The sequence below is a fragment of the Cryptomeria japonica genome, chromosome 10 (genome assembly GCF_030272615.1).
Source record: "Cryptomeria japonica chromosome 10, Sugi_1.0, whole genome shotgun sequence".
Lineage (NCBI taxonomy): Eukaryota > Viridiplantae > Streptophyta > Pinopsida > Cupressales > Cupressaceae > Cryptomeria > Cryptomeria japonica.
This window is the reverse complement of record NC_081414.1, coordinates 880,714,411-880,731,986: the sequence shown is the minus strand read 5'-3', so window position 1 is coordinate 880,731,986 and position 17,576 is coordinate 880,714,411. Positions and strand designations below refer to the sequence as shown.

The 17,576-nt window shown below is 37.3% G+C and overlaps 1 protein-coding gene across 1 annotated transcript; it reads right to left on the bottom strand.

Annotated features, from left to right (window-relative positions):
* Positions 1-12,160: 12,160 nt before the first annotated feature.
* On the bottom strand, positions 12,161-13,886 carry LOC131026731 (9-cis-epoxycarotenoid dioxygenase NCED1, chloroplastic-like). Its single transcript, XM_059212982.1, has 2 exons — positions 12,597-13,886; positions 12,161-12,493 (listed from the first exon to the last, which is right to left on the bottom strand). Exons 1-2 carry the CDS (start codon positions 13,884-13,886, stop codon positions 12,161-12,163), a joined length of 1,623 nt encoding a protein of 540 aa, XP_059068965.1.
* Positions 13,887-17,576: the final 3,690 nt, after the last annotated feature.

Genomic DNA, 17,576 nt, shown 5'->3' with positions numbered 1-17,576 from the left:
ATGCATGAGCAGTCTGCTTCTTGCAAGACCATGTGATAGAACCAGAGCCAAGATAGAAAACAAAGCTGGAAGTAGACTTCTGATCAGTGACATCACCAGCCCAATCTGAGTCAGTGTAGCCAACAATGTGAGGTTCCCCTAATGTATAATGAATGCCATGAGAACTAGTGCCCTGAATGTACCTCAAAATACGTTTGGCAGCTTGCCAATGACTCTCATGAGGATCATGGGAGAATCGAGAGACAAGACCAACCGCAAAGGAAATATCAGGACGGGTGTGAGTCAGGTACAACAAACTGCCAACCAACTGCCTGTAAAGTGTAGAATTGACTAAAGGAGTGGGACAAGATGTGGTCAAAACAACCCCTGACTGAAATGGTGTGGGAGCAGGCTTGCAATCTAGCATGCCAAAGCGCTGAAGCATGGCAAGAGCATACTTCTGCTGGTAGAGAGAGATCCCATCAGAAGACTGAATCACCTGAAGACCAAGGAAATAGTGCAACAAACTGAGATCTATCATCTCAAACTGATCCATCAAGTCACGCTGAATATGTTGAATCATAGATGATGAGCTACCCGTGATGAGAAGATCATCAACATATAGCACAAGAATCAAGATGTCACCCTCAAGAAGTTGAATGTAGACGGTGTGATCAGAATGACTATAGGAGAACCCAATGGAGAGCAAGAAAGATTCCATCTTCTCATACCAAGCCCAAGGGGCTTGTTTGAGACCATATAATGAATGCCGAAGTCTGCAAACCAAAGAACTATCCTGCACAAATCCCTGAGGTTGTTCCATGTAGATTTCCTCCCATAGATCCCCATGTAAGAAGGCACTCTTCACATCCATCTGAAAAATAGGCCAACGCCGAGAAACTGCAAGAGATAGTACAAAGCAAATGGAATTCATCTTGGCAACAGGGGCAAATGTCTCGGAGTAATCAATACCATCAACCTGTGAAAAACCCTTCACAACAAGACGTGCTTTGTACTTATCAATGGAACCATCAGCAGCATATTTAGTACGATACAACCAGCAACACCTAACCATCTTTCTGCCCTTGGAAAGAGGATAGAGATCCCATGTATGATTCCTCATCAAAGAAGAATACTCCTCCTCCATAGCACAATCCCACTCAGGGTGACCTGTTGCCTCTGAAGACTTCTGAGGATCATCTGAAATAGCATGACTCAAAAGACTAGAACCCACAGTATGAGAATGAGTGCGACGAGTATATGAAGGATCACCAGCCAGAGGACCTACCGCTGCAACAGTAAGGTGAGCCCACTTGGGCATCTGAGGTGGAGCAGGTGGAGGTGGGGATGGTGGGGGTGGGGATGGTGGATCATCAGCACCATCATCAGAATCATCCTCAAAAGGATCCTGAAGTGGTGCAGTGGCCAGAGTAGGCAGAGTAGACACTGGAGTCGGGGTATCCATTGTGGGAAGATGCTCATCAAACTAAACATCTCGTCAAAATAGGACCTCTCTAGAATCAGGATCAAACAACCTGTACGCCTTAACATCCTCACAGTAGCCAACAAAAATGAGGGGTCGACTCTTCCACTCCATGGCTTTCCTCTGAGCATCAGGAATAAAGGCCCATGCTGCACTGCCAAATACTCAAAAAAAGGAAACATCAGGCTTGTCATGAGACCAAGCCTCCTCAGGAGTCATATGTCGATTAGCCTTGTGAGGCATCCGATTCTGAATATAGTTGGCACAATTGATTGCCTCAACCCAAAAAGACGAATCCATGGACCTGGACTGAATCATACAATTCACCATCTCCCGTAAAGTTTTGTTCTTGCGTTCAGCGACACCATTCTGTAGGGAATAGTAAACTGATGCTGCAAACCATGCTCAGTGAAAAAATCTCTGAAAGCCTAATTCACATACTCCCCCCCATTATCTATACATATCCGTCGAATAGAACAGCCAGACTGCTTCTCTACATATGTCTTGAAAATTCGAAAGGAATCAAAGACATCAGACTTGTACTTAAGAAAGTACACCCATGTGCGCCTGGAGAAGTCATCAATAAAAGTGAGTACATACTTGGCCCCTGAAAAAGAAGGAGTGGGAAATGACATGAGGTCACTATGAATCAACTCCAAGGGTGCCAAAGCATGAGAGGCTCTCCCTTTCGGAAAGGGATCTCTGTGATGCTTGCCAAGAACACAACCATGACAAACACCATCAGTGCAGGAAATCTGTGGGAGCCCAAGAACAAGTGTCTATGTACTCATCTGTTGAAGATATCTATAATTGACATGGCCCAATCGCTCATGCCAAAGCTTACTCACTGAATTTGCATGTGCTATGAGAGATGAACCTGTACCCGAAGAGGGCTCAAATTCATCAAATCTGTAGAGACGAGATGCAGAATCCACACTACGAGAAGCCACAACCAAATCAAGGTCATGGAGGTCCTGAATAACCACATCATGTGGTGAGAACTCAACTGTCTTACCAGAGCCAGAGTGGCAAATCTGATAAATAGATAGGAGATTCGTCGAGATGTCAGGGATAACCAAAACATCCTGTAGAGTACCCCCATCCAAAGAGACAAAACCTGAACCCAAGATGGAAAGCTGAACTGAGTCACCCACTGCAATCTGTGAAATACCATAAGAGGCAAGAGAAGTAACCAACTGCTAAGTGTGTGTCATATGGTGAGAAGCACCAGAATCTAGAATCCATGTGGACCCAGAGGTCGAAGCTCTAGCAGTGAGAGCATGACCTTTCCCTGTGGAAGGAGAAGACACCTGAGGTGAGGAAATGTGATGTTGTTGCATGGCTTCCTCTAAAGCCTCTAATCATTTCCAACACCTAGAAACTGGATGTCCGTCCTTTCCACAAAAACTGCAAGTGTCTGATGATTTCTTCTTAGTCTTGGAGGAAGACTCATCAGACTGTGAAGATTTCCCTTGTTTGGGAGGAACTAGTTTTGAATCAGACTTAGGAGCGGGCTTGGAGGAATTCTCACTACCTGCAGAAGGCTTTTTCGGCTTCAATTTCTACTTCTATTTCTCCTTCTCCTTAGAGGACTGAGCAACCAATTCTTTGTTCTTAGAGCCTGAGAGCGTATCCAGCTGAGAAAGATGAGATTGCTCACAAGACAGGCACTCACAAAAGACATCAAAGGTAGGCATGATGAAATTAGTACCCAAGCCATCCATGGTGGAGTAGAAAGTAGAGGCAAAAAATTGAAAGGGACCCCAAAGCTTCGAAAGAATCAAATGAATACACTTTGTATGAATCTTGTTCTTTCCACATCCCTGAAGAACAGATCTAGTAGTCTTGAATTTGTTCAAAAAATCCTCAATAGTGGGAAAGGAGTCAGGTAACAAAGAAGTCAACTCTGCCTCAATATGTAATGCCCGAATCTCATTGACCTTCCTGAAGAGAGAATCAAACTTCAACCACATATCTCAAGGAGTAAGCAACTCATTAAGGTGAAACAGAAGACTGTCAGAGACATGCAAAGCTATCAAACCCATGGCCTCATCCAGCTTGTTCTGGTACATAAGAATCTCATAAGGACGATGTAGGTCTAGCTGAACCTCATCCAAAGAAGCCCACAACCCCCATACCCTAAGAAGCCTCATGATTTCAGGCTTCCAAGTGTCATAGTTGTGTGAAGTCAACAACTCAACTGAAGGATCTGCCATGAGAACAAAGAAAACTCTACACCTGCACCTACTTGTTGGTTGTTTTTATTATGTGATCTTTCAGAATAGACAGAAGATGCAGAAGGTTTTGTTTTTTTTGAGAGTTTAGGTGTTCTTGATTTCTAATATAAATGACAAAAAGCGAGAAAAAAAAACACCCCCCCACAATGGAGAAACCCAAACCCTAGTACATAGTAATGAGAAGGAAGTAGTGCATAAGAAAAAAAACTTCAAACTGATATCTCATGTACCTGGTGAAAATTCTGAGAAAAAATATCACAAATCTGAATAGAGCGTGCTGAGAGCTTTCCAACACCTATTCATTTTCGAAAAACGGAGTCCGTTTGTCCATTCTATGGCCCCGGAAGTGCAAAAAGGAAGCCTGACTTTGACTGGTAAAAAACATAGTCAAATAGCAGACTCAGAAAAAAAAATTCCACCACCACGAGGTCCAGCTCAAAATCACCTTTCCAATGCCTATTCGTTCACCAAAATCCGACTCCAGATGCACAATCTAGGCCCAGAAAACCAAATCCCTCTCAAAAGGACTAAAGAGGAGGATCTGGTGGTGCTCTGGGCGAAGGTAGGGCTCGGGCCAAGTGGAGGTGGGGCTCAGGCCAGGTAGAGGTGGTGCTAGGGCGGAGCAATGGCTACAAGTCGAAGGGGTCTGTCACCATCATTGTACCACCAAAATGATGCACCTACAAAAATGGCTACAAGGTGCACCTAATCATCTAGTACGTGTCCTCTTTTTATCCAAAAATCAATTAACAAGGAGAAGAAATGAAGCAAAATCTAAAGAACATACAAAACACAGGAAAAATATTCTCCAAAAATGAGAGTTCCAATTCACCAAAAATGTATTGTGAAAAGATAATACAATGAAAAGAAAAAGTAACCTCTAATAGGTCAAGAAACCCTAAAAAGGGAAAACCCTAGGCTTGCACATAATAATTAATTAAAATAATTAATTATATGCACCTAATGTTAGCTTAAGTGTAAAAAGATAATTGGGAACTTAAAGAATTAAACAAATATTGTTTAATTAATCAAGTAAAGACCCAATTAATCTAACAGATTCCTCAAAGGCTTACACTTTTAGAACAAAGGGGTTTAGGAGATCACCCCGAATCATATTCTAACCAAACTCCCTGATGCTAGCATCAAGCCAACCAAGGGAAGAAAAAATAACTAGTGAATTTTGAAGGGCTTCTTGCAACCTTTTGCAAACTAGATAAGAAGGGGACTACAAGGGTCTAAAACATAGCTGGTTTTGGAAGGCCCGAGAAACATTTTAAAAGAAAAAATACTTAACTAGTCAATATGGACACAATATAGAGATGAAGAAAAGTTGATAAGAGTAGTCAGACCAATAGGGTTCTAAAAGGCATCCTTGAATCTTTTATACAAGTAGATCTCTATAGGAAAAAAAACTTGACACACCTCAATAGGACAATAATCTACAACAAGAGTAATCAAATCATGATGGACAACAACAAAAAGGAAGCCACCAACCATTTTCAAGGTGCATTTTTCTAAATAGTGCCCTCATACTTAAAAGACTAGGGAACTCTAGGTGGCTAGGTTTGACAAATTCAGCTTTGAATTACAAATACAGGTGCATGGTCAGGTTTCCTATCCATTTCTAAGTCTATTGTGGAATTTTCATTTTTTATCAACCAATTTCAGCATTCTAAGTTCTTATTTACTTCATACTTTAGTCATAGTTTCACATTATTTCAATATATCTCCATTATTTATTCACTTTCCAAAGTAGCAAAGGAATAGAAACCAGAAAGTGTCATTTGACTCTCTTTTACATAAGTTACTCAAATATTATATCCCCTTTAGGTGATTTCATATTCCAATATCTGTATGAAAGTGGATCTTGGTATTAGTCCTACCTAGTTCCATATTCATCCATTAATTTTGTTGAAGCTGACACTTCTTCCATTTGCACATCTTCTAATTTTTGTATAATTTCATTACATACATTGAGTGAATATTGATATTGTATATGATTTTCTTTTCTAAACAAAAGTGCATATGGATTTTTTATCTTCTTTTTCTAGTTCAATTTGAAGTTATATTCAAGATGTTCATGATGTTCCCTTTCATGCATATGATGATAACGTAGCTCTTCCTTTCATCCATAGTTTTGATCTACCCTCTCCTAACGATACTCTTACCCATGAGGACACTTTAGTGAAAAAAGAGATTATTTGCACTTATTTTAAAATTCTCCCATCTAAGTATGTAGTTTGGAAGAGTGATATTGAACTTTCTCCTAAAATGCACCTTCTCTCATAGGGATATCCTAGAGGAAGAGGACGCTATCATAAAAAAAAATTCTTAATGTCACCGTACCTTCAAGACATGGTATTTCTCCTAGAGATGAAGCATTGATGGATAGTATTAATCTATCTCCCAAAGTTTGTCTTACCCATATGTCAAATCCTCATAACCCCCTACTAAACCCAAATTTGGTGATTGATATTTTTGCGGCCACTATGGCGAAACCCAATCCTACTATTGGTTCCTCTTCCAAATCTAAGTGCATCCCCACCCACCTTAACCCCATTAGAGAAGCGAAACAAAATCCCTCTTCTACTCCACCTCCTAGGAAAGTGGAAGTGGTAGAGTATAGCCAAGAGGATGAGATTGAGGATTCAAAGTCTTCTTATGATTTGGAATCCAAATGGTCCCTTGTGGCTTCTGGGGAGGATAACCCCTTCTCCCCTAATCAAGTGTCTCCTAACCCTAAGAAGAGCCCCCTTAATTTGGAGTCTAGTATCTCAAAGCTAGAGGATAATGTGGAGGGGCAAGAATTGGTGATCAAATAGCTCCTTTCACCATTTGTTGTGACTATTAGGAAGATCAATGGGTTCGAGGCTATGGGAAAGGTAGGGGAAAGAGAAAACAAATAGGTCATGGAATTAAAGGTTGAACACATTTGGGAAGTGACAAGCAATATGTTGGGAAACTAGAAAATTGGGAGAAAGTTGAGGGGATGATAGAAGAACTTTCAGAGAAGATTTTGTAGAAAAATGATAATAGGATGGTTTTGGAATTGAAGGAGAACTAGGAGATCCTTAAAGGAAAAATTGAGATGTATAATCATAGCCAAAAGATGGTTCAGAAAAAATTGGCTTCTCTGAAAGCTATACAGGAAGAAATTGATCTCAAGAAAGCCAAAAGGAAGAGACACATGTTGTCTCCTTTTGCATCAATGGAGTCCCCTACTTCCATGGTCAAAGATTCTTTATATTATGGTAATCCAAATTCTACAAAGGATTCTAATAAAAAAATTATTTCTCTAATAAAGTCTTTAGTTTATGCAAGGATTAGAAAGAAGGCAATGCCTCTTCCCAATAGGCCATCTCTTTGTATCTTTGACAGTTGGCTGGTTCAATCTCTTATTTTTAGTGTTTAGTGGTTCTTTTCTATTTTGTAGGTTTTGTTTTATCTAGGTGCACACTTCTCATGCACCTTAGGTGGCACTTTTTAGTGGATATGTAAAGGTATAGGCCTAACCCACTTTTTATTAATTAGGTTTATAATAAAAATAAGAGAATAAATAAAAGGTCCTTAACTCTTTGTTTGATGAAGAAAATATTATAATAGATGTTACAAATTATTCTTTTACTATACTATAAAGTCTCGACTTCTCAAGCAATGGATTTAAGATAGTATATTGGCTCATTGATTTTTGAGTTCAAAGTCACACTTAAAAATATGATTTCCATATTTTTAGCTTGCAAAAATGTGTGGAATATCTAGGCAACTGTAAAATCTTCTTTAAATTTAATTCAAAGATCCAGAATAATTAACATAATTAATCAAGTAAACCATAACAACATTGTACATAAATTAGACACAATGTACACCAAGATTTACATGAAAAATGCAAGAAAGAAAAAAACCATGGAGAATGCTAATTCTCAATATGAAAACACTGGTTAAGGTGATTTTTACAAAGGATCGCTCACTACAAAAATTCTCACTATGGGAGGTCTCACTGCCTAGAAAGGCTCATTGCTAGAGGGTACATTACCCAGAAAGGCTCACTACTAAAGAAAGAAAGATGGAAACGAAGATCCACCACTAAAACAAAGTCTATAGTGCCATAACTGCTTCCGATAACTATCTGCAACACTCTTCAAAAGAAAATTGGATTCTTTCAATCATGTATATATTCTACACAATTAGCCATTCACAAAATGCCACACTAACTCATCCAAATCATACACATACATTACTGCCTTCAAAAAAACCTAATCTTCCAATTCGGCCTAGACAGAGATCTAAAATAGGTCAACACTAAACATTCCAGTGGTGGGAAGGAATGAGAAGTAGACGACATCACAAAGTTCCTCTTTGAACACATCAACATGTTACATACATTGTCAATGTTGGACCCAAAAATAACATTAAGTAACATCAACAACACATCTTCTGAGAAGACAAATCTTTTGAGAAATCACCAAATGACCATCGATTCACATACATACCAAACTTCCACTACTTCTCAATATATCACATCTAGACCTAACTGGACCACAATATTTTACATCAATGACAACATATAACATAATGCTAACAAAATGAACCTAATGCATTTAACTCTAAATAGCTTATGGAAAAATGAGTATTTGGAAACTTTATTGATGATGGTTCATTCTCCTTTCTTGAAGCCACTAGATGAGCTAATTTTATAATCATAAATATAGATGGAATACTAGTATTCTTGTAATAAGCTCCTAGATTTGCATAAATAATAAAACCAAGTTGTTATAAATTATATAATAAATTTCAACTTTTTATTCCATATAAAACCAAATTTCAATGCCCATGACAAAAAAATCCTTGCTTACCATTAGAGAAGTTAGATAATTTTTAGACTATGGTCTTACATAAATAATATATTAAAATTATTATTAGCAAGAGATGATTATATGGATCTTGTATGATCTAGTATGTTGCTTGTGAATTTTCCTTCAGAGATGATGAATAATGATATGGATGAATGCATAAAAGTGTGTCCCACTTCTTATCTTTTCACCTCAAAAAATATCATTTATTATGATTCGAAATATTATTTAATCGTACAAAACAAATTGCGAATGATTTGAGGATAATGTAAGGTACCAATTTATGTATTTTCTCTTAAGATTCAATCAATAATATTTTTGGAATTTAATATATATTACATATACATTTTTATTTTTTTCAAATTATCATTATTTTGTTGCTCTTCAACTATTTATCATATATTTGTTGAAACAAGGACATTCATATGTTGTGTAGATTATTTTTTAAAACTTTAATACTAGTTTATTTTTCAATGTCTTGAATAGGGCAATTTTTTTAATCTTCTCCATTTATGAAAACAAAGGAAGATAAAATAAACTGGGACTAATGTTCTAACGATTTGCAATGACCATGGTAAAGGTTAATATTAGAAGCTTGGAAGCTTGATAAGTGGGTGCAAATTCACAAGAAATTTTGAGCTATCTAATGATCAAATCTAGATATATTAGACTAAAATGATAAAACAAATGGTGTATATGGACATGCAAGAAAATCAAGGTAATTCCTTGGAAGACATTTGTCTTAAATTATTGGTTGTGGTTTTTGCTTGGATGCAAAAGCTTTGGGTGCTCACAAATGAGAAAAAATCTACTATCCATAAGAAAAGAGAATTAGGCTTAGATTTAGCTCGGTATGAAGAAGCTAAATGATTATGGTAACTTCTCTAACAAAGGCATGTGTCAATGATGAGGTAGTTAAGCATTCCTATGTGTCTTTGATCACATACCTCTCCTTGAGAAGGAGTGGTCATCGTTGTGGATGATTATGAAATGATACGTGTAAAGTTCTAATCAACTTGTAGTTTTATGAAAACGCAATTGCATAATCCCATTTTCAATGCTATTTGACTAGTAAAATCAACATATTTGACATTTCTAGTAGATTGTGTCAATTATACCAAACAAATAATCAATAATTCAAAGACGATCTAAACTAATGAAATATTATATTTTTCATAACATATATATAAATAATGTCTGGTAAACTTTTTAACGTGACCGGCGATGTTGGCATGACACGCCCTCCGGCTCCATGTGAAACACTTTTGACCCGGAGCTATAACCTGGGGGACCTCATCCCCACACTTCACTTGTTAAAACCCGCAAGCCCACAAGCACAACGGTCCAGCGAAGACACAAGGCCTGCGGTAAGCACAATGGCCGAGTAGGGGTTTGAACCTTAGTGGTTGCTTTACCAACGAAGTGTTTTAACCGTGACACTACATGTCCAAAGACATTTTTCATAACATATATTATTGATATAATTTTTTTTATAAATTTACATTAAAAATGTTATTAAATACATTATTTTGGAACCAATAAAAAAACTAATTTCCTAATTAAGATTAATATATATCTATTTGAATATAGATATATGGATAATATTAACTAACAAAATTTATTACTATCAAGTTCAAAGCTTAGGGATTAAGGTATGTATGTCCCGTTTGTAGAACAGTTACATATCTCTAGTAAAAAGTACATGATCATCCCATATTACTGTCTGACATATGAACTATAAAAATATCTTTCTTGCCTTCTTTCTCTCATTTCATTTTATTTTTTTTTGGTGAGACAACTTTCACATTATTTTAAAAATATACCTTATTGTCTTGATCCAATGATATGATGATTACCACTGTCTTCGCACAGTGAACAAACTAAATGAGGTTTCCGCAGGCAAGATAACTTAAAAATATTCTCTGCAAATGCACAGTTGTCAATACAATTCCTGCCATTCACTGTAAACACATTACTGTTTTGTTCATTATGGAATTTGTTGTGGGGTTCTCTGTCGAAAACGATTCCATCGTTTATGCAATGGATTCTCAAACGTGATTTCTTTGTCGCTTCTTGGCTCCTTTTGATGAGCCTAGCAAACAACACTAAATAAAGTACTTCCAAGTCTTTGTAGCAGGCTCACGGTTTGCTTCAAGGCTAAATATCATTACTGCTTGGCAAGTAACCTTTAATCTCTTCATCCATATCAAAATAGAGCAATGGAGAAAAAGATATACACAGCAGTTACATCAGTTAACTTGAAGGCAAATCATGGCTACGTACAAGCTGATAATCATGGCAACATGAATTTATAACCGCTAGAAATGAAGAAGGTAACACTGACTTAATGGAGCATTACACTAATCTGGTGGATATAATCAATCACAACTGGGAGACTGCGCTCTGCGCTCTTCAAAGCTACAGAAGGAGGTCATTAAACATAGCATATTATTCAAAGAGTAGGTCAATACCCAAAATCACTAAGATATCCAAGAAGAAGCCTCACATACAAATGAAACCATCCAAATGCATTAGAGAACCCAAAACATCAATTAAACTAACTCTTGAAACCACATTCAAATGCTTTAGAGAAACGAAAACATCAATTGAACTAACTGATGAATCATGAATTTTTAATTCTAAACGCAATCACCCAAAGATTAAAGATTTGGAAAACTAAAAAAGATCTTTATTTTATGCAGGCTAAATGGAATATTTTGTTTATAGTAAATTCAATGATAATTCTATTTGAAAAATGGTTATAAAACATTCTTGTTAAAATAACTAATTAGTTAAGTTATATTTTCTAACTCAAAGTAACAACAAAGAAAAGAGTATATATTCTAGTATCATTCTATTTTTTTTAAATTAAACAATCTAAATTGTTGATCAATCTAATCTAAATTTATAAATTTATCTTTCTTTAAACAATTTTTGAAGAAACATCTTTTAATACAATAGAAATTATCAGATGAGATTTAATTCTTTAATTCATATATATTTTTTATGTTCTCTTACTCTAAATAAAATGTTTGTTAGATGTGAAATAAATCTTTAAATTTTATTCAATATTTTTTTCTCTATTTATTATTACACAAATATTAAAAGCCAACCAAACTTAAGATAATTTATTTCATCATGGATAGTCCAGACTACACTAAACACCAATTTTTACATTTCCCTATGAATGTTAACTATATTTTCTCGGCTTATACATAATCTACTCGGATTACAAACTTGGATGTGAATGTCTCCATTATCAGGTGTTGTTTTCCAAGGTTTACTTGATCTTTACAATTAATCTTCCTTCCTTTCGTAACACTATTTAGTTACTAGGTTTGCATAATATAGTGAACCATAATCTTCAATCTACCTTTACAAGTTAATTACTTCATTAGTAAGTTTCTTGACCATGTTTTGACTTGCTATCTCGAGTGTGATACGACCAAATACAACGGTGACTTACAAGAAGACTGAGAAACCACAAGCTTCTGTCTTCTGCCAATAAAGTAGAAGAGGCAAGGAACACTTGCCTGCGTTCAGGTTCTTATAAAGATAATTAAAAAAACACTCCCAAGGGCTGTCAAAACAGACAACAGAGACCTGAATAATCACACTCGTTGAGTGGCAGCCAAATCAGCGGCAGAGACGAAGAGGCCATGGAAGCCAAAGGGAACCCTTTGCGGGAGCTTCACCGACGCCACGATTTCCAATGCGGGAGACTGCGCATCCATCACAACAAATTTCGAAACCTGTGTCTTCTCGTTGTGCGTAAACACCACAACATACCCATCGTCCTCTGCCGATTGAGAGTCGCTAGTACGCGGCACGAAGAATGGCTCGCCGCAGAAACACCCTTCCCCAAAAGTTTTGGACGCAACCACACCATCTGTTGCTTCAAAATCGAGCTTCACAACTCCTGCCCATTTGAGGAATACTTGCACCTGCAGCAGGCATACACATGTAAGCGTATCGATTCCTTCTGCCCACGAAACGCTGGTTGATCACCCCAAGCTCAAGAGACCAGGATGACATGGGTTTTCTCACTACTATGCCTGAGTTGAGATTGATGCGAATATTCTCCACTGTGAATTGCACCGCAGCTATTTTCTCAATAAAATTTTCCGCAGGAGAGCAATGGACGGCGATGAGCACGATCTCGTTCTCGTCCTGGTCGTCCCATGCATTCAAAGCATGGAAAAAGTTAAGACCCGGAACGTCAAACCATCTCATTGCAGACCCATCTGTGGCATAGCGGGGAATCACTCCGATCCTGCTCACTTTGGAGCGATCAAAATAGACAGCACTTCCATTCCTTCCTTTGAAAATGCGCGCAGGGTCTAGCACGATCTGACCATCGGGGAATACGGCGTAGTTATCGGTGATGGCGAAGTCATGAACGATGGTAGCTTTGCGCATGGACCGGATCGCTACATCGGATTCCTTTACGCCATCAGCGGTCACCCTGAAGAAATGAAGAAAAGGAGCAAGAATGGAATAGTGGAAGGCAAAGAGCTCGCCTGTGTGGGTATCGATCTTCGGGTGCGCCGTCATGCGCGCAATCAATTTCCCCCCAAAGTCGAACGCCCCCCTTGTCTGGATATTTCCATCGGGCGTGATATGCAGCACGTACGGCAGCCCTGATTCCCCAAGCGCCAACAGCTTCTTGTTGAAGAACACCAGGCTTGTATTCGCCACTCCAACACCTTTGGCCGGATCGATCAAGCCCATGCCGACTCGAAGGGCAGCCACGGCAACCCTGCCCATGCCAGCGTAGCCACGGAAGCCCGAAATAATATTAGGGTAGATTGGTCTGCCAGCCGCCTCTTCTTCCAAGTATTTGTGAGTGCGCACGTAACGACTGGAGAGTATAATTTTTGTTCCTTCTTCGTGGAAGGCGAGGGCATGGATCATCCCGTCGCCATCGAAGAGGTGGTAACCGGCTGGCGGAAAGAAGTTGGGATTGGGCCCGTTGCGGATATAAACACCGCCCACCAAGCACGGTGGGATTAGTCCTTCCAGTTCCTGGCATTCAGTGGGGGGAATTTCGTCCACCGGAGCGAAGTTTCCTGCCAAAACGCGCTTGGGGTCGAAGGCTGGCGTGAGCGGCGTGTCGAGTGCTTTATCGATAAAGTCATCCACTGCATTGCAAATGCCCACGAACAGGGACCACCAAGACAGAGGAGGTCTAACAGCTGCGATGGTAGGTTTCGGCTGGACAGTAGGAGGACAATGTGTTTCTATTTTCCCACACCGAGGAATCAAATGGTGCCGTGTTGATCTGAGATGAGTTGTCTGGATTACAAAGCTTGAGGGTAAAGGCAAACAAATTTCCATTTCCCAAATGAGTAGCGCAGGTTGTCTCTTCTAGTATCCTCTTTTATATGGGATGCAAATTGCGATAATGGCATGCTGCCACTCTTGTCAATTTATTAATTAACTGAAAATTAAAAAGTTCTTACTTATTAATTATTAATTAATTAATATGATCAAATGTACAATCTGATGGTCATTTGAATAGCAAATAAAAATGTAAAACAAGTTTTAATTGTTCTAATTGAAAAGACTGGTGAGCTTGAACACTTAAGCTTAAAGACATATTTTTTATTATTTTTTGAATTCACTAGTCTCTTCTATCATAATTGAACAAAGACATATATTCAATATATTATGATGAAAAGAGTTCTTAAGACAATCAAATGTACAATAGGACGGCCATCCTACTTAGCAAATAAACTTTGAGATGTATTTTAATTGTTTTCATTGAAAAGCTTGGTAGCCTTGACCACTTTAACTTAAAGACATATTTTTTATTATCTTTTTTATTATCTTTTTGAATTGACTAATCTCTTCTATAATAATTGAACAAATGCATGTTCAATTTATTATGATGAAAAGAGTTTTTGAGAAATTTTTTGAAAGGTTTCACAATCTCCACCAAGATAAAAAAAAAACTAATCACATGATTATTTATTCCCTTCACTAGTCTCCTATTTTATGTAGGATTTGTTGTGCATCTACAACTCACATCCCATTTTCTCATTTGAGAAAATAGGGACCCATCCCTCTTTTTTTTCTTTCCCTTACTTTGTTTATCTACCTTTTCCTTTTCTCTATTTCGTTCGTTTCCCTCCTCTCCTTTTCTTTCTCTTCTTTTCTCTCCTCTCCTTCCTTTTCTTTTTCTCTTTTTTCTTTATCACTCCCTTTTCTTTTTTCTTGTTTGCCCTTTTGGGCTTGGGACGATTAGGGATGTAGGGTTCATTTTTTCCCTATTGCAAATCATGATCCCAGACCCCTAACACCCTCACCGACCATAAGGTTCATTTAATGAGGTCTTTGTAGCCTACACAATGTTGGAACACCAATCATTTCCTCATTCGACATTGTACATCAAGGGTGATTTTGGACCAATTGTTCACATTTTGGTGAGTGGGGTACAAGTGTTATTTCAAATATTCTTGATCCGATGGTGGTATTAGCCTTCAGCTTAGGTAGGGTTTTCATCCTTCTTGTTTTGTCTTTGTTTGGGTTTTCATTGGGTTTTTTGCCTCCCACTTGGAGCCCTATCCTTCAACCGATTATTTTGGCTATATTTTTTAGTGTTTGCTTGCTCAATTGTCTTGATAGGTCAGTGTGTGCCCTGATTTTTTTGGTTGTCTGTTGCTCTTTTAGTTCAATTTTAGGGTTAATTAGGTCTCATTTTGTTAATGTTAGTTCCCCTTGGTAAGTTAAATACTCTTTTGTATTAGGCCAAAAAGACCAAGGAAATTCCTTATGTTGGGGTAGATGGACTTGTGCCCCCCTAATTCAAGTATCAAGGATGCAACATCCCTGACCCCCCTAATTTAGGGATCAAGGATGTTACATCCCTGCATCGCTGAACTTATATCTTGCATAGAGTGGTAACGGGGATCAAATATATTTCTACCCCCAACCCCCAATGTTCTTGATAGCAAGGATCAAAGCTAGTAATATGCCTGACCCCTAACTTACTCCTAGGCCCATATTTTAACATGGGGATTGTAGGTATTAATACCCCCATCCCCCAAAGATTCTTGAAACGCTTAAATGCGAGGATTGAGGGATGTTGCTACCCTTGACCCTCGATATTTGTAAGACATTTTAAATTAACCCATGGCAATGTTTTTGAGGCTTTGTGTAGTTATTTTTTTCTTTCAATAAGATGTTCTCATCAAGCTTGAAATTATTTACTTAGTTTAATAAATGTGGTTTTGAGAGCAAATCTAGTAATGTCATAGCAATGAGTTGTCTCAATGAAGTATAAATTCAATGTCTACCTTCTTCCCATGAAGCTACATTATGTAGATTGAGAAATCACTAATATCGATCTTGGAGATGTAGACCTTAAAGATTTCCTTCAAAGAATGGCCACACCTACCGAGAGAACTACATGGGCCACTTCACTAGTTAGATCAAGATTGGTACACATAGCTAGTTTTCTTGAGGCACTTTAGTCCCTGAACTTGATCATGGCTTGCACATCAATATATAATTCAAATAAACAAAGAGTTTATACTCCTTTGGGAGATGTAATCCTAGATATTTCACCAAATGCAATTGAGGAATACCTTCACACTCTAAAGAATGATACCTATGCTATGGTGATCATTGAACATGGAGAACAATATTACAATAATGAAAAGGAGACCATAGTATATATAAATGAGAATCTTATAGAAAAGTCCAAGAAGCCAAGTCAACTTGAGCAACTAAAAATCATTCATCAAGCATATTTTCATGTAGATGCTAGGGATTACGTTGCACTCCTTAATAGGGTAGTAGGGTTGCCATATGTAAAATAATTTCATCCATGAAAGTTGTTGTTCATAAAAATGATTCTCATAAGAAAGGAATTCATTTATTGGCAAAGAATGATATATGATAACTTGGACAAGTAGCAGTTAAGAGTAAAGAAGGATTCCAAGCTTTACATGACCTCTTATATTATTTATTTGCTCGCTACACAGTCTACCTATCTAGACCTAAGGAAAAAGGGTCTCTCATAGCCCCAAATGTGCATGTTTATAATGTTTATCCTCAATTATAGCTTGTGAGAAGCAAAACAAATATTGCACTTTTGTGAAGAATCTAGTGATCAAATTAAAATATACCAAGACGCTAGACAATGAAGAGTTGCATCATATGGTGGAAAGCTTCAAGAAACATTTTTTAGAAATAATTTCAAGCTAGTAAAGTAAAATACTTCCGTTGTGAAAGAAAAATTTGAATTAAATAAGAAAGGGACAACCAACTAAGAAGTTAGTAAATGTTTCCAGTTTTCTACTAGTTAAGCTCTAGTTTTGTACAAGGGTCGAATGTAGTAGATAATGAAATATTCCTTATTATTTTCTATGTACAAAAAGATCCAGCAACTATTAGATGGACTACGACAAAGAAAAGAAAGTAATACTCACAATTTGAATGTAAATCCATTCAAAGGAATAACAACAGTTCAAAACAATGGAGAAGGTTGTATTTTTATTCAAATTTGCCTACCCAAATCAATCCTCTACCATTTAGAATTAATCTAGAAAGCTATATACTTTGTTTAGGAGCAGTTTTAGGGTGTTTTCTTGATGATTTTAACAAATTTTTGGTTGTAGTTTCTCTCAAAAACCCCAATTTTGGGTTTATAAATTTACAATTGTAAACTCTATATATACCCTCATTTTCATTACATGAAAAGGGTTGGATTGTTGACATATAAAATTTTCATGAGGTATTTGTTGGCATTTGTTTGTCATTGATGTCAAATGGTCAGTTCGATTGTAAGAAATTTATCATTTATTTGAATGGAATTGAAACAAATTGAATGTGAAATTGTTCAAGAGATTATATGGTGGCAATTTATGAAAAAAATGTCTTCTTATTAATAAGGATAACAACTTGGTCTAGATGGCATTTGAGGTCTAGTAATCAACAAGATGACAAATTGCTTTGCTTATATTAGTAGTAAGTTTTCTTGAAGTTTTTCATGCAAAGAAAGCATTTTAGGTTTGATGACTA